Source organism: Scomber japonicus, chromosome 3 (genome assembly GCF_027409825.1).
Source record: "Scomber japonicus isolate fScoJap1 chromosome 3, fScoJap1.pri, whole genome shotgun sequence".
NCBI classification, from domain to species: domain Eukaryota; kingdom Metazoa; phylum Chordata; class Actinopteri; order Scombriformes; family Scombridae; genus Scomber; species Scomber japonicus.
Window position 1 is genome coordinate 23,116,152 of NC_070580.1, and position 18,882 is coordinate 23,135,033.

The following is an 18,882-nucleotide window of genomic DNA, read 5'->3' on the forward strand; positions in this document are numbered from 1 at the left end:
AATGACAACATCCTCTTTACAAAGAACTCACATTTTTACATTTTAACACTTAAGTAAATGTGAGTAATCATTTAACAAAGTCAAAAGCAATCCTTGATCGTCAACACTTGCATTCATGAGCTTTTGGAGTGTTAACTGGTCACTGGTGGTTGAAGGCTTAATAAACTACACACAGATGTTTCAGAATAGTGAATGATAACAATGTTTTTGTTCATTTTTTTATGGCTTAAATACTTCAGTAAAGGATGACCTGCCGATTTTGATTTTTTGTTTTCTTTTTTTAAACACATTTTAAGCACTTCATTAAAGTCCTTTTGTGTTCAAGGGAAATTAGGTCAGAGGAAATGATGGCAGTCAAAGATGTGTGTGTGTGTGTGCAAGTTAATCAGAGAAATGGGGACACACACTTGCACGCACACGCATGGTGTATAAACACTATGTAAACTCGCATAAATACATACACATACACACATACATGTTGTGTGTGTGTGTGTGTGTGTGTGTGTGTGTGTGTGTGTGTGTGTGTGTTGGGGGGGGGTTGCAAAGGTTAATTTTCTGGTTTTATAAATTATCTGAACCCGAGGCTCGATGCTATCACTGTCTTCCATGTGCTGGGCAGAACAGCATCGGGAAAAAAAAGATAAGAACTGGCATTGTGGCCAGATGTGTGTGTCTGTGTGTGCATTCGTTCTCTTTAAGGCCACATCTCAAGGGCAGATTACCTGTGACCAGTAATGCAAGCCAGAATATATGTATATATTTTCACACACACACACACACACACACACACACACACACACACACACACACACACATACACAGCTCTTATCTCTGTCTTTGATGCAGCTGGAGAGTATTTCTTTATCAAAGACTGGCCAAACCAGGAACACAGGGACAAACAGTTTTGCACTCAGATAGGATTCATGAAAATACTTCAACTAAATTGTTGGACGTTTCTGTGCACAAACAGAAGCTTGACATTCTTATATAAACATAAGTCATATTCAAGCTTACCAAATTATGTTTGAAAATAATTTTAGCATTATTAAATGGAAAGCTATTTTAAGTTGTGATGATTGTGAGTGGGCTACTATTCTGTTACTTAATGCGTAGAGCACTGAGTGGAGTTCTGGGACATCATTTATTAATTGCTCTGTGCTCTGCTGATGCATCATGCACACTTACAGCAGAGTGCATTAAACAATAGAACGTTAACAGGCTACAATACGTCTTTCACACACTCAAAACATTCACTTCCTGAGGTTTCAGTTCAATGATTTATCAACTCCCCAACAGTATACAGAGGGATACAGGTGGCCAGCACAATAAACATCCTTCAAATCCAGCATCAACATCTGGAAACTTCTTCAAACTATCTTGAAAATTCCCAGCAGTGGTGAGACTTATTGTTTTCCTTTACAGCCCCAGAGTATGTTCTTTTGAGGATCTGTTCATTTCAATATGTGAATTTTTACCAAAATAAAAACAAAAAAAACATGAAAGATTAAATTCCATCCTGTGTGTAATGATGGTTTAATACCAGTTTTAGTGATAAAGAGGACAGAAGTGTTGTGTATTATTTGGTCTTCAAATGGGACACATTAAGTCTTAGTAAACAATGTGATTCACATGTTCACACAGACCTTACCATTACAGGAAATGATGCAATCCGCTCAATTTTCAATCCTCTTCATTTCAATGAGATGAGCGTGTTGGCACAATAACAAAACACATGCGAGAGATCTAATAAGTTGAAAAGTTAGAGATTATTTGCTGGAATGCGATGCAACGTCACTGATACATCAGCTCGGTCAATGTGTGGTCCAATTTTAGCTCATTGCAGATACTGTATATTGGTACTAATGGATATAAATATAGTAAGTAAGACACTAAAGTACATTAATGTTAAACTATGTTTAAAGTAAATTAAAAACAGCATCATCAATAATTACATAGCTTGCCCCACTTAGTGTATAGCTTGTTCATAATTCTTTGAAAAAACATCTCTAAGGGATCTGTATCAAGATTGCTGTTTAACCCAGTATCAGTCGGGCTATAATGTCTATAAAAAATAATGTATTTTCATTTAAAGCTGAACACTTTATGTGACACGTTTCTGGTGCTGAACAAAAGGAGGGTGTGTTGGGTGACTGAGTGGGTGTTAGAGCTTTCGGAAGTGAAAGTGAATCCTAAAAGTGCAACGCTGACACAGAGCGGATACAGAAATAGCCGTTAAAAGCTACCGAAGAAGAAGAAGAGTAGGAGCTAAATGGGAATGACTAGACTACTACTCAGTCTGTCACAACCCAGTCATCTGTCTAGCTGTGCGTACAGCCAGCTGCCACGACAGAAGAAGGCACTACTCTGGACTGACTGGCGCCGGGGAGGAGAAGCCATGTATAGGATCGGGGCCTCTGTAAGTTTTCCCATGTAGTGAGGGAAAAGATGGCTTTAAGGGTCCTATTTATGACGAATGAAAATAACTCCCCTATGATTGATGATTGGTAATTCTGTATGGGCCCCTTTGGGCTCAAGAAGGGGGACAGCTGTCCTGGGTGCTGTGCGTCCCCTCTGCCCCCCACCTAGACCTCCTCACCGGCACCAACCCTGTGTATGAGTGTATTATTAATATACAGCCCACCAAAGTAGTATCCTCGCTGGATGGAGTAATGTGCGCGCCAAAGCAGACCTGATCTTATCACCTGCTATTCTTTATACAATCTTCTTCATCTTGTTAATCTCATCTATCTCTCTACCATATGAAAATAAAAACTAAACATCTAAAAAGGCAAAACAGAGACAGAAATATGATTATAACATAGTTAAAACAATACCATGTACAGTATTGAGTCAAAAGCTTGGGCAAAATCAGAGTTGGAAAATGAATTGTGCTTATTTGTGGCGACAAAATGAGACAAAAGAACTGAGTACATCCCTGATCAGATATTAAAATGAGTTTATTTCTGTATCTATATAATATGTGCTGTATTTGACTGGTATTTTGCTTAAGATATAGGAAACAGTGAGGGGGTATGCTCGCTCTGAGAGTCATGTTACCTCAGTGACAGAAACAGGAAGGGGGGCGGGAGTGGGATTTAGAGGAATGATGACATGGCCCCCACCTGACCTGAGCCCTGACACAGAATGTTTGTTATTTAACGGATTACTTTTTTTCCTCTGTTGTCCAGAAGCAACTGGCACTCAGTAGTATTTTAAAACATGGTGACAAAATTGAGAAAATCTGATGCATTTGACCTATATTTCAAAGAATATGGTATTCAATATGCAGTCTCTGTTTAATTAATTGCATATCTCCATGATCTATGTTTATTTTGTCTATGTGAAATGATGACTCTGAACTCTGCTTGGATGTTTTTAGCATAAAATGATTTAAGCTTAACTTGTTATATACTGTAATAGCTGTAGACTATGCCCAAGACATTACCAAACATTATTTTATTGGTTTTCATCTTCTTTGCCATGTTTGTCCAATTTCTTTTATTCATAGTTTACTCTCTGTTTGCTTGTGTTTGTCACTCTGGCATCAGTACCAGAACAGGCTTTAAAAAGGAAATATTATGTTTTTTGTGGTTTTCTGTTATTTATATGCTGTTATGATGTTTCCAAAACTTGAGGCGGATGTATGTAGAGAAGCTCCCTGTACTGTAAGTCAAAAGCCAAGGCTTCAACCTGGCCTGAACGTTTTGTTTGCAATGTATTTTTCTGCCCTGACCACAAGCTGCCAGCATGTCACACATTAACAGCCACCCTTTCCATAGCCTTGGTTGCTAAGGTTGTTGCTAAGGTTTTTCTGTGTTGTTTACATTGTCCACTCTCATATTTCGGATTGGATTTGGGCTTGAACATGTACAAAGTTGAAATTTCAAGAGCGAGAAAATACTGATATCCTACTACTATAGTTTATTGCTTGATTTGTTAACGTAGCCTCCTGAACCACCAGAAGCCTGGCAAAGTTCAGCTTCCAAGACCTGGGCACAACAGAGTGGGCTCATCAAGAGGGGCACCTTAAAAAGACAGGAGCTACAACGGCCTGCTTCAGACAGAGGCTAAACTGAGGGGCTGCATAAAGGGTCATTATAAAAAATGCACTAAAAAAAAAGCTGAAAAGGAGGCATGAAAAGATACAGAAGGCAAAGAAGAGGAATTAAAAATATATTATCTACTACAGCTGCCATTATACTCTGTTTAATGCATCCAGAGTCACATATGCATGCCAACCTGTGAAGTTCCAAATTCAAGGGTTTTTCAAAGCATATTTCTCTTTAAAAACATTAATGCAGAATAATTGACACCATGAGAGGTTAGTTTGAATCAGGAGACCCGAGAAACTGGACGGTTGGAAAATATAGAGTCATGTACAAATATAACAAAGAATCTGCAATTACAAATACACATGCATCCACACGGGACAATAACCTTCAACCACTAAGAACAGGGTTAAAAAGGTTAGCATGCAGGGTTAAAAGTCAGCCCACTGACTGACACAAAGTTTCTGAATTTAGCCTGTAGGGAACTAGGGAGACTAATTATGTATAGTACTGAATGTGTGTTAGAGGGAAGGAGAACCAGAAGGATAAACTATGTAAAGAAAGGATGGATAGGAGGTGTGATTTGTCTGCACATAGCTGACATGCATACCTGCAAGTAGAGCATTTATAATTAGCAGTGCAATAGAAGACAAGTAAGCATAGCTGGCATACATACGGTGCATAAATACATATGTGCTAAGTACCAGTGATACACGATCACACATCACAGTGGTGTGTGAGTGTGTATGTGCACATTACTTTTGTCATTAATATGTCGAAATACAGAACTAGGGAAAAAAAATGTGAAAGGAAGCAGGTAAATGTTGATGTTAGGTATTTTACAGGTCGGTAATGTCCAAATTTCATCCTAATAGTTAATGTGGAAGATTCCTTGGAAGTACTAAATCATTTGGTACGACCTATAGGTACAATTGAGATGGTGTACAAATGGTATTTCCTGATAACAAACTAATTGCTACCTTACCTTGAAGAATTCAGGAGGATTCTTGACCATTAATGATGAAAAAAGTCTCCAACGATAAATAACTAATGAATGAATATATACTTGGGTTTATATGAAGCAGTTCTCTTAGGAAATTCCCACAAAAAATTAACAACTGCTTATAAACTAACAAAACCTAACTAAAATAACAGTCTCAGAACTTTTCCTACAATTATTACCAAGTCACACAATTCTTTCCAAGAAACTAAACATGAAAGCTGCCACTGAATGTGTGTTAAACTGAATATAAAACCTCATTCTCATCCCACAACTCTAACACACATAAATTAATTATAATGCCACAAGAAACAGCTTTAAGGTTGCAACTTCTTCTGTGGTTTGCCATACTTGGAACAAGCTTTTGGGCCAGCACATGTTACTGACACAAACATGATTAAGTTTTATTTGATTAGAACTATGGTTCAATAAATAGAAAATTAATTGGCAACTAACTTTACAATAAAATATCATCTTACTAATTTTTCAAGCAAAAATGCCAAAAAAAATAGCTGATTGAAGCTTTTTGGATTTTTTTGGTTTACTGTGTCATACAGAAACAGTGAAAGGTTTGGACACACTTTCTCATCCAAGGGAAAGTAAAAGTGTGTCCAAACTTTTGACAGGTACTGTACATGATAAATAAACTGAATATCTATAAATATATGCTGGACTTTGGATAACGTCTAAAGGGTATCTGTTTTCCACATTTTGTTTTCAGACATTTTGCAGATAATCATCTACAATAAAAGGAATCTCGTAAACAGTCTACTATGCAAGTCATCATAAAGTAAGACATCATTGGTGTGTGTCATCCATCTGCACCGTATAGTGGTAAATAATATAGCTAAGCAAGAATACATGCTTAGTGTTTCTTGGTGCGGTCATGAGAATAGCTGGAGGACAAACATACAAATAAGGTTTCTGCTGCCACAACTCAACATTCCATCCAGGCTGTTTTACCTCCATCATTGGATTTAGCATCAATGTCACGTTGATCAGTGTGTCATTTCATGTTGCATTTCTATATCTATATTAAATATTTGGGACATTGGACCACTGTTTTGGAGCTATGACCAAAGATATCACCACTTTTCCTTCATGCTGGTCATCTGGGACAGCCCAAAATCACACAGTGTATACCAGGCTTAATGGCTTGAACTAACAACAAGTTGATCAGGAAAACCTTTGGCTGGGGCAGCCCTAGTATCAGTACAGAGAGCTGATGATTATGTTGGCAAAGTTACAAAATGAAGACAGAGAAAAGAACAAAATGCATACATTTTATAAGAATGAACCAGCAAATGTTGTGCATTTGTGATATAAATGACATTTTAGTTGTACAAATATCTTGTTATGAATAGGCAAATCAATTAATAAACTAACCCTTTCCAAATCTACTTCTGACCCAAATCACTGCTGGTTGTAGTTAACTTAAGATGAAAGTAAGTTTGGTGGCGCGTGTTGGTTTGATCACATTCATTGGACAGAATGTCTTTATATTCCCACAAGTGTAAGATTTTAGAAAAATTAGAAGAAAAGGGTGGGACTTTGATACAAACAGACACATGTTTTGACAACGTAGCAACACCATTTTTCTTTTCAGAGGACCTTAATATGGACTGGAAATGGAAATGCAACTAAACAACAATTCAGAGATAAATACATAATTGTGCTCAATTTGAAATTTGAAATGAAGTCAACTTTTTTGAAATCTCTTCCTCTTTTTCTGCCCATGTTCTCTCTTGCTTTGTCTCCACGTCTGTCTCACGGGAGGGTGTGCACTGTGCTAATGAAAAAGCAGAGCTAATATGTTTTCCCTGAGTCCATCTGGTAATAATTGTAGCATGTAGCAACCGTAGCTGTGTTTGGATAAAGCTCTGACATACATGGGGCCCTCTGACGCTCACAGAATGTGTGTGTGTGTGTGTGTGTGTGTGTGTGTATGTAAGTGTTTGTGGGGGAGAGAAAGAGAGGGAGAAAGGAAGAAAAGGGCATGTGACTGGAGAGAGTTTGTGATACTGTGTGTTGCTGTGTGTGTGTGTGTGTGTGTGTGTGTGTGTGTGTGTGTATTCATGCTTGTACTTGTATGTTTTCCAAGCTACTAGGTGATGGGCCAACATAACTAAATCAACGTTATCGTCAGCAGCACACTGTTTTACGTAGAGAAGCACAGCCCAGAGCAGGACCGAGTACTGGTGGTTAGGCAACCTCTGCTCCTCTGGGGCATTCGTATGACTCAAGGTGATGATTACTAGCATGTCATGGCGCACAGACAATCAAATACACACATCTGGAGAGACACAGGTGTGTATGTTTTACTGAACAGTGCCTCTATGTAATGGAAACAAGCCAAAAGAGGAAGGTGGCAAGACCTACTGTGGGATTTTTATGAAGACGAAGCTTAAAATGTCTTAAAACTGTTATTTGGAAGTCAAGTATGGTTTAAACTTATATGGAACCAAAAACAATTGGCTAGTAATTGGCAGAGAGACCACCCTGAAACTAAATTATCATGACTTCAACACTCCCAACTGTAAATGTGTCTTGTTGAACTGTTCCTGAACAAGACACAGAACTCCACATGGATGATGCGTCACCCTGGATATCTAGAGTATCAGCTAAAAAACAACGGGCTCCTAAATTGATGGCTCCAGTCCTGGGAGTGTGCTGAGGTAATTTTACAATGATTTCATTTCAAAATACAGACCGTGAGAAGATGATTTTACACAAACGCAGGTTACACCCTCTAGAGGGTGTAACAAACAATATAAACCTACCAGTGTTATCCAGTTCAGTGCTAAATCCTTTTAGACAAACTTTGTTGAAGTTTTTGAAAAATCCTAAATGATTAAAAAGAAATAAAAATAGTTGAGTTTAAACCCATTTTCAATCATTTGTAAGAGCCACTGTATTCAAATGAGACTATAATGAATTCATGTCACAAGATCAAACCAAAAAAATGAGTAAAGTGTGACAAGTGACACATTCTTCTCAGAAGTTCAACGCAGCCATCTCTATCTTGTGACTTACTGGCACTGCCAGTTGTGGTAGGTGGGAAGGGAGTGGAGCATGAACTCTGCAAAAAGACCCTTTGTACTGTGAGTGTCACACATCCTCTGTTTGGGGTATTCACAGACATGCGAACAGATTAATGGATGGGGACACACATACACGGAAGCATGCAGCATTGCTTACTGAAAATGACGATAGGAACATATAAAGAATGACAAATCAGATCAAGGGCTTCCTCTGGTATCATGTGTTGAAATGAGTACAATAGCTCTAGAAATTCACACGATACACACATAATTTTCTGTTTCATTTAGCTGATGTTTAAACAATTTAATCCAAGTGGTGATGTATTTTCTGTAGCATTTCTTGAGATCTAACAGCTGGATTTTGACAAACGTTTTATTCCTACAACAGTGCAAAACCTGATATATTTTTTGCAATTTAAGCTGCGTGACCGCACAGCCGCAAAATAGAAACAGTAACAAATTGTATTGTAATATTTCCCTCACTATAATTACTGTATGATTCCTTAAATCACTTCACTAGACAGAGGTACCACAACATAATGTGTATGTTTCATAAAATTATGGTCCTTCTGTTTTATGATAAGGTAGTACCTAGATTTTGTGGAGAATATCCATCTCCATCGTCCTCCGCCCTTTTACATTATAAGGATTAGACTGATGTATGTCCCTGTACAGATGGATGTATGCAGCAGTTCATATAACTTAATCTGCCACACCAAAGACAGTAAGGTGGGCGTCAGAGGAGAGGTACAGCATCCTGTACAGACACTCCTTTGTGTTTTTGAGTGTTGATTTGTCTGACCCAACCCTACAGTGAGGCTACATTCAGGAAGGCCAATCATCCAGCAACAAATGACCCTGTTCTGATATGCTAACACGAATCTGCACTGTGACACAGTTACCTGGATCAATATTTGTTGAAACACTGAGACTTAGCTCAGGTCATATACCCCTTTCTAAACAACACAGTTTACATATGTTATATCCACATTAAGGGTTGACCTGAATGGGTCAACAACATACATAGTCTGCACTGGCTCACCTTCCTCTAAACCTAGGTTGGTGGGACACATGTTGGACACTACTCCACTTTAGGTAAAAGGTACTGTATTTCTATGAAGGATGGTATTTTTGTTTATTGTTGGTTAACTACCCTGATGTGAAGTGGGTGATGAAAACATGCATCAGACAAGGCAGTCTACAGGCCTTAGTGTTCTTCAAATAAACTTACACTTGATCCATGCAAAAAATGTCTCATGGCAAAAGTGTTTATACCAAGTGTGAATGACCCTGAAGTAGGTTGAAAAACCTGCTGTCAGACACTCCTCTCAGTCGTATCACACTGCCTCACAAATCTGTCTCTAATTTGATGAATTGCACTGCAGTCTTGAATGATTAATAGAACAAATGGGGATAACAGCACACACATATTCGTACAGCCTCTACTCCAAAAGGTATTCATGGTTGCATTCCATTTTACAAAGTGAAAATGAAGAAGAGACCTTCAGAAAAACGTTCAAACCCTGCCTACATTCACACCTTTACTGTCAAGTTTTAGAATTTGCGGCCCAAAAGGACACTGTTAGATGATCTGACAAGCTCTTTGTGTGCTATGGTTTTACATTGTAGGTAATGGTTACAAGAAGTACAGCATAGAGAAACAAGCCATACTAAAATGGAAAAAAGATGGGTGAAATGAAAAAAAAGAAGAAATAATAATAAGAAAAAAAAGTACTGATTGGGTCAAAATATTTGGAAATGTTTTGCTGTGTTTGAATTTTTTAAATTACAAACTTGAATGGTCTCAACCGGGCAAAGCTACAACATGCTGCATGCTAAAAAAAATGTTCAACATGTTTTCAAATACATGTAACTAATTTGCCAGATGCCAGATTCATAGTACGTTTTCCACCCTGCCATGCTCCAACTATAATCTCAAGAGGGCTGATCTTACAAAGAAGCCATTCACACCGATTTGTGCACACTCACACTCATATTCCCACACACACACACACACAAAGACACACACAGAGAACTTTCAGTCTGTCTAAACTGTAACCGAACTTGAACTCCCCCAAAACCCTGTGGTGACCGCATAAAAAGTAGTTCTCCAGTTACCAACTCGCCCAAAATAGGCCATAAGTACATATTACTCCTATCTGGTGACGTAGATTATAGTTTAGAAGTTACTTACACGCACATGCACACACAAAAATACACACGGCCTGTAATGAAGCCAGTACCGGGGCAAGAAGAGAACATTGTAAATATAACAGGTTATTAGTCATTTAAGCCAAGTGTAATCCATCCAAACATTTTCTCATATATGACCAATGTCATTGTAATTCTAATCAGTCACTAGGCTGACACTGTTTAGAAATTAGAGACCTGTAGTTGTCTAAAATTAAAAAAAAGGCAAATATTGTTACTGATGACAGAAGGGTCTGAATACTTCTTTACATGATTCAGTTAAACTCAAATCTTTTAAGTAGTAGTAATTGAATTAGCCACTGGAAGTGACAATCATCCAATGATGACTCATAAAAAATGGATCTAATGAGGATCCTTTAAAACACCATTTTTTTTTACATTCAAAATGATCATTATTTCAGGCCAGTGCTTCTTAAAATATGGGTCAGGACCCGAAACGAGCCACAGGCCTATTTCTAGTGGGTTCCCGCATGAAATAAGTAATGATATGCTTTCACGAACGAGAGAAGAATTTCTGTCCCTTCCTGGAATTGGAGGAAATAAAAAAAACAAAAAACTTGAAGGGACGTCCTCCAAGTGCAGTAGTTTTCAGACTAGCTAATCTGTGTACAGGAAACAGGCGCTAAGACTTCTGGCGCTGGTGGGCTGAACAATCAAAACAATCTCTCCATCTTCTGATTGAAGAGAGGGGGAGGAGCGGTTGGAGAAGGAGGAGAGGGAAGGAACACGCACTAGAGATGGAAGGAACGATAGGGACTAAGGTAAAGATTGATAGCAGGAGAGGGAGATGAGAGACTGAGACTGAGAGAGCGAGAGCGAGAGTTAAAAAAAGGAGACCCAAGAGAGGGAGAAAGAGATCAAGAGCAATGAAATTATTTTCTTCTTCACTGGCTTCTACTTTTTTCTCTTGCTTACAACTTTCTCTCTAGTAATCTTTTTCTCTTTTTTCTCCTCTTTCTTTCTCCCTCTACATTTTCTCTTATCTAAACTCCTTTTATCCCTCTGTTCCTCTCCCCTCCTCCATCTGTGTGTTATGGGTAGGAGTTGGGGAGAAAGTACGTGGGATTTTCCCACAGCTCGGCAGGACCAGACCCAACCCCCACCACCCACACACTCATTTTCTGTCTCTCCTTCCACTCCCTCTGTCTCATGTCAGAGGGGAGTCTTAAGGAAAACCACCCATATTCCACCACCAAGTATTCTGAATGTTTGTTGGAACTTTATTCCACTCATTGTTCCATGAACATCAACTTTGTGTTGCCATAGCAGCAGGACAATTAAAAGAAGGTTACAGAAGAAAAAATATCTCCGCCTTTGAATTAAAACTGCTTTGAAATTTTTAGAAATCCTTCAAATTCAATTCTTATAAAAAGTCTTTGTTTCTAAAGCTGCTTTAAAATTGCATGAAAACTTCTGTATGGATTTTACTGGGTCATACATTTTCTCAGCTCATAAGGGACCAGCTCTTTTCTCACCATCCATTTACTGCCTCTTTTTTGTGTCCAGGTGATGGGTTCAGCTATTGCTAAGAGCTCCTTCGCCTCAGGTGTCCAATGGTGAACTTTTCATGAGGCATTACCAGGCATGGTGGAATACTGAAACCCTTTAATGTGATGTGGCTAGTATCAAATAGACATCTGAATGAGGTGCTCAAATCCCCTTAAGTGGTTCCTTTCAATGTGGAGGTACAGTGATTCTAATTAAAGATCCTACCAGGAGAGTATGCCCAAACACAGTGTCAGGACAATTCTTTTCAACTTGTACCTATTCTTTTAGTAATTATCTGGAAGTCATAGTCATAGATGAGGATTGACACATGAACTGACAGGTAAACTGAAGGCTTCGCATTCAGGATCAGCTCCCTCTCAACCTCACTGAAGTCCAATACCAACTGAGAATGTGTTTGAATTAATGCTGAGTATAGGAAATCACTATGGTTTTACAGTGAACGGATGCATCGCAGTTATGGCCCCAGGGATTCCATATTTCCAACACTTCCATACGATAAATGTAGACTAGATAGGAAAACTCTGATGACCCCTCTAGTAACCTTGTAACAGTGAAGAGTGTATCCATTGAACAGCCAGGATGGCACCTGCATTGTTCATTTTGAATCTTACAAAATCAGCCATATCCTCTCCTCTGGCACATAAGCATCCTGTTGTGACAGCAGTACCACCACTGGTGTACACCCTCTGCTCCCTCTTTTTTTTTTTTTTTTGCAATTTGGAACCAAGACCAATAATATCTAAATACATCCAGAATATTCAGTACCTCAAAGAGAATTTGATCAACTTCTTGCCACTGCAGTGCTTCTTTAAGGGTACTCTTTGTGTGTGTTTCACTAAGTTTATTTTATTCAGGTTCAGAAGTTGCTCAAAATGTTTCTTTCACTATCAGAAAATGTCCCCATTCAAGGTTAACAGTTCTCCTAACTTCTTGAAAGCAGCCCGGATGCTCTGACGGTCAAGGTAAGCCCTTAAAAAGTCATTACCCTTGCTCCAACACCTGAGTTGAATATACTTAATTGTATTTTGGGCCTCTTGTCTATCAATTCAGGAGTTACTAGGACTAATCAAGGCCTTTCGTTCTCAGCTTGACCCTTCCTTCACCATTGGTGTCCTCCAGCAAGTTCCTGAGTTGCTATTACAGCAGGCACCAATAACCTTCTGGCCACCAAATTTGCAAAGCACCAGACCTCTTCTCATAACTATACAGGTGGTTGGTCCACATAACAGAAACACCATGTTATTTTATTGGGCATCTGCATGCAGCCCTCCTAGGGATGGTTCCAGGAAGAGGCCCTAGTTATGCTATTATGGGCGAGTTGCACGGAGACACCAAAAACTGGCCATCAAATATTTTAATTTGCAAAATAGATTATCATAAATCTCTCAACAAACTGGCTTGAGAGAAAAATAAACACACACACTCAGGTAAATAGTGTGGTTTTATTATTTTAGGTGTGTAGTGTCAGACTTACCTCTGCGGCCTGCGTCTCCTGGTGCAACAACGTTAGCCCTGTCAGGTCTTCCAGGAAGGAGTGGGAAGAATTAAAAACCTTGGACAGGAACTGGAAACCTTCCCTCTCATAGTGGTCCAGGACCTGGACAACAAACAAGGAGAACAAAAAACAATTCCAGAAGATTTAACAGAAAAGGTCATGCATAACCCATTGATTCTTTTATTTTTTTAAGATTTTGTTGGCATAGACGCCTTTATTTAGCAGTAGACTGACAGGAAATATGGGAGAGAGAGGGGGGGTGTGACATGCAGCAAAGGACCTCCGATCGGGATTCGAACCGGGTTCGGCTGCGTATATGGCTAACCACTCGACCACCTGCGCGCCATAACACATCGATTCTCACCGAAAGATCAACACTATAGAACATCATGTCTTCGTATTGGTCTAATGTGCATACTGAGTATCATATTGTATATTACACCCCCCCAAATCAAAAGGGTCTACAACATAGACTTCCCTTTTCTCTTAATTTGGAACCTACAGAATGTGTTCATGGAGGTCCTGACATGGGGGATGCTTAAAAGATGAGAAATATTTCCTTTCTGTTCCTGACAAATTCTTCTTAAGTAATCTGAAAGAGAAAATGCCCTGAACTCTTTTCATTTGCTCAAATGAAAGAGCAAAATTTAAGTCACAATTGTACCTGTAGACATTTCTGAAAGTTTTTTTTCTCACCAAACATAACATGCCTGGTTAAAGCCACTATTTAATCTGACCTGTACACTTGGAGTTGAGGGGTGAACCATGTTAATGAATTACAATTTTAGAAGTCACTTTATGAGGTGGCACAAGGACAACATTCTCTAAAAGTGAATAATAACAATGATAATCTTTTACAAGGTAAAACAAAATATACACCTTTGCTGCTCTGGTGCTTGAGCACAACCTCTGTAATAACTCAGCACTTCTGCAAACACGCTTGATGTTTTCCTTGATCTCCTACCAGTACTGACTTCAAATACCCACACCTTCTTTCCAAAACACACACACACCCTCTGTCCTATTGACTACCTCCCTAAGCTTGGCTGAACCTTTCATTGATGCCCACAGACCCTCCTCTGCAGGTGTAGGGTTACCTCTGCCCCAGACATCAACACACTCTGTGTCCATTACTATGTGTGTGTGTGTGTGTGTGTGTGTGTGTGTGTGTGTGTGTGTGTGTGTGTGTGTGAGAGTGTGTGTGTGTGTGTGCATGTTCGCAGACTGACCTGGCGTCTAGTCTTGGGGCAAGACACACCACACACAATACACACTGACGTGTCCCTCATTCACCTTTTCAACTTCTCTTTTCTTTCCTTACATCTCTTTTATTTCTTTTGATTCTCTACTTCCATCCATGGGATCCGTTACATGAGACGCCAACGGCTAAAACTCTCTTTGTTGAAATATAGCTGCCACACAACACACACTTGCGTTAACTGTATCCATGTCAAGAGTAAACAAGTCCATGATCAATGACATATAGAAGTTCTACCCAGTGCTATGGCACCATTTGGAAGAAAAAGCTTCAAAAAATGTATGTACATCATGCTTTTGCAATAAGGTCAAAAGCATGATTACTAAACTTTATGAGATTCAAGACTGGTTTTAGTCTGGATAACAAGCTGTTGACAGAAATCATTAAGTCAAGCTACTAATTCAGAGTCATCAACATCTGGATTAGATGGTTCACTACACACACTATATGTACAGTGTATACACAAATATGTGATGCACACATGTACATAATCACTTGTCCAATAGCTTCCTTCCTCATGCCACATAAAGTTCTAACCTCTAACTTAATAACAGTTGTGATGTTTTGGGTTTTTTTTGAAGTTGTGTAATTGAAAGTATCCTACTAGTACTATGATGTATGTGTTTTGTTTGTGAGTGTATACGTATGTGTGGTGTGTGTGCGCATGTGTGTGCGCATGTGTGTAGCATTCTCAAAGATATTCAACATAAATTGGGGGTGGTCCCGCTGGCTCAGACGACCTTTATCTTCAGTGGTAAATTTATACATTAAAGTGGATGGACTGTTTTTCAAAGTATACAGTAGATGGGCTTAAAGTCACACAGAATAAAACTGTAACGTATGTAATGTATTATAAAAAACCCACATCATGTAGTAACTGTTTGAGTATGAATTAAAACTGTATTATTTGTAATAGTAATGATGTAAGGGGAGATTTCAGTAAACAAGAGGTGAATGGTTTCATTTCTGACTGATGCAGAACTAATTAATAAAATGTTTTAAGGTTCCACTTCAGTGATTGTGCTATGATCCGACACTTACTGCACACCAAGAACTATGAGTAAATAGTTCCTAGTGAGTCAGTGGCTTCTTTTCAACATATATAGTCTCCATGTCAGCTTAGACACTTTGGCTTGAAAACACACAAACTCCATTCTGACTCATTTAATAACCACTCAGCCCTGCTGGTATTTCAGAGAAGCGGCACACCACACAAGAAGCAAAGCTCATAAAGTTTGTGTTTGTTTGTTGCTGTATAAGTAAAAATATATAAGTATTCAAATCTAGAGTATTATTCTAAAATGAGATGACATTTGCAGTAATTGAACCTAAAAATAACTACTAGTATACAGTACATGTAAAATCACTTATAATACAATACAGGGCAATCTGAGCTTTTTTAATTATTGAGTGATTCCTGAAATAAAATTATTTATGAAAAGATATAAAACATTCCTTACGGATAACAAGTGATAAGAAAAAAATGAAAAAGCAATAATCATTTAGTCAATAAAATGTCAGAAAAAAGTTAAAAATATCTGTCACCATTTTGAACAGAACAGGGTTGAGCATTTAAATTACTCATTTTGTGCAACTATGATTGTAAAAGAGTAATAATAGAATACTATGCCTATTATTTTGTGATTAATTGATTATTGTTTGGTCTGGAAAATGTTAGAAAATGCACAGAATGCTTATCAAAATATCTTGTGAATCCTAATTATCATTTTTTTACTCAAAATGTAAATTTCTTAAATACATCTGTACATGTTTGGGCCCAAATATGATCCAGAATATGAGAAGAGAGCACGAATACACCATGGATCAACCTTTGCAACAAAAGCTACGGAACAGTTGGCCATTTGTGGACATGTTTGATAGCAAAGTAGAGGTAACTAACAACCTTTAAGTAGCATTTTCTTCTTATTTTTTTAACTAACCATGTTTAACATAGACATGTGATACTATCTAAATGACAGAAAATCACTAAAAAGCATTTTATATCCCCTTAAAAAGTTTAAAAGGATAATCTTAATTGGAAAACACTGTGAGTTGTGTTAGTGGACAGTTTAGTGTCTTTAAAAAAGCATTACATTACAAATTTAAAAAATGTTCTTGCTATTAATAGTGCTAGCATATTTGGTAGTGTTAGTACAAGTAGTTGTAGTAAGAGGTGTCTGGCACCATTTTAGACAAAGCCACGTCAGCTGTGATTTACTCTCTGGCGTGTAGTTTTATTGGCTCACAGCCCCAGAAAGAGTTAGGAAATACACACACACACACACATATGCGCACACACACACATACACACACACACACACACACACACACACAGAGTGAAAAAGCCCCAACTCTACAGGAACTGCTCCAGCCCAGACAGGGGCTGAATTGTTTTGTTTCCATAGTGACCTGGCAGCACACAGCTGACTGCGGCACACAGACAGACATGCACTCACTCACTCACACACAGAGTGAAGACAAAGACACACACACACACACACACACACACACACACACACACACACACACACACACACACACACACACACACACACACACACACACACACACACACACACACACACCAACACACACACACACTACAGTGAACGGACTGATAGATGGACAGAGGGACACACAAAAGGGAAGAACGATATGGGGGAGGGAGAACAGGAAGGGAGAAAAGGTAAGACGGGAGAGCAAAAGAGCGGAGAGATGGTGGCTAAAGAAAAAGATGAAATCTGAGGAGGCTGGAAAAAGAAAAGACAGATAATCAAATGCAAAACAGAGAGGGAAAATGTGTGGGTGGGATTAACTGAATCAAAACATATTCACCAATTTTACTACATAACCTTTATCCCTGCTGCAGCGAAAGGATCGTCTTTCCCCAACTCATGTTGTTCATTGTTCCTGACTACACAGGCTTCACCCAATCCCTATCAAACCATATGAACCCTGTGTGCAGACCAAATAATCTCATCAGTCACACAGGCTGAAACATGACACTTTAAGATGGGGTGGAACTTCATACTCTAAAACTTTTAGCTTACAAGCCGGCCAGCTCCCTCGCCTCCCCCCCCCCCCCCTCCCTCCTCCTCTGCCTCTTGGTTTCTCCCTCTCTCTCTGCCTGTCTGTCTTCACATGAAAGTGATAGATCTGGGGCTTTATGACCTCTTTATAGACACAAAGACTGCATTGAGATCAGGAGAAAAAGAGAGAGCGAGTGAACCAGCCCTCCACTCATCACAACACCCTTTCTTGAGCCCTGTACTTCCTCTCTTTACCCACCCTTCCTTCTCTTTCTTTCCCTCTCCCTATTTAAAAAAAAACAAAAAACTTTCTCCCTCTTTAAGTTATGGTGTTCTCTTCCTCCCCTTGGTCTTACACTAATGTACAGGAACCAATCACATCACTGGATGCTGCTAACTGGCCAGTTGGCTGTGGACCAATGACAACACAGTAAAAAAAAAAGACACAAAGGCAATTTCTCCCACTCCACTTGACTGATTTGGGATATGTGTACCCGTCGTCAACAACACACACACACACACACACACACACACACACACACACACACACACACACACACACACAAGGGGCAGTGGTGGGAGCTAATTCTACTCATACGACATTCACTGACATCAATGAGCAACTGCTGCCTGATTGCTACCATATGGGTTTTACCAGCATTTCTCTGCGTGTGTGTGTGTGTGTGTGTGTGTGTGTGTGTGTGTGTGTGCGTCTTCAGTATTCCTCAAGGAACAACATTTCAACAGAGCTCGACTGACTTAACAATGTGGAAATTGGAGAGATGGGAATCCCCCCTTTTCTGCTAAGGCTGCATTTTGTGTTTCAAAACAACTGTATCACATAGTAACTGATCCTGATCTGACAAGCGAATCCAAACCTGCTTCTCTGCATCTAATTTTCAATCTTTCTCGCAAATTTGAGTTTATAGTCAAAAACAACACCTTGTGACTAAACTGGTTTTGACAACAAATTATTTGAACTACTAAGTTACAATTTTGTGTTACTTACAATGGGTGAGCAGGCTGTGCATTTGTCAAAGGCCAGACTGGCAGGCAGGACGTTGTCAAACCTTGAGAGGAAGCCTCGGATCTGTGGAAAAGAAGTTAACATGTCACAAAATCTGACTGGCATGACACAGAGGAGAAGAATAAAACATTAACACTCTTGTACAAAAGCACATGTATATTATTTATTAACCATAGAAAAACACACAGATGAAATGGTAAACAAGATAAAAATCAACTGGGGTTTTTTGTTGTTGTATTGCAGGATAAATGGGAGCATTTGGA

At 38.9% G+C, this 18,882-nt stretch overlaps 1 protein-coding gene across 3 annotated transcripts in view; it reads right to left on the bottom strand.

Annotated features, from left to right (window-relative positions):
• Positions 1–18,882, bottom strand: part of atg7 (ATG7 autophagy related 7 homolog (S. cerevisiae)) — a 63,746-nt gene that overhangs the window by 16,622 nt on the left and 28,242 nt on the right. For all 3 annotated transcript variants that reach the window (XM_053315160.1, XM_053315159.1, XM_053315158.1), the window contains 2 exons: positions 18,602–18,682; positions 13,285–13,407 (listed from right to left, as the gene is read on the bottom strand). In XM_053315160.1, coding sequence (XP_053171135.1) covers positions 13,285–13,407; positions 18,602–18,682 — 204 coding nt within the window. The remainder of the gene's footprint in view (positions 1–13,284; positions 13,408–18,601; positions 18,683–18,882) is intronic.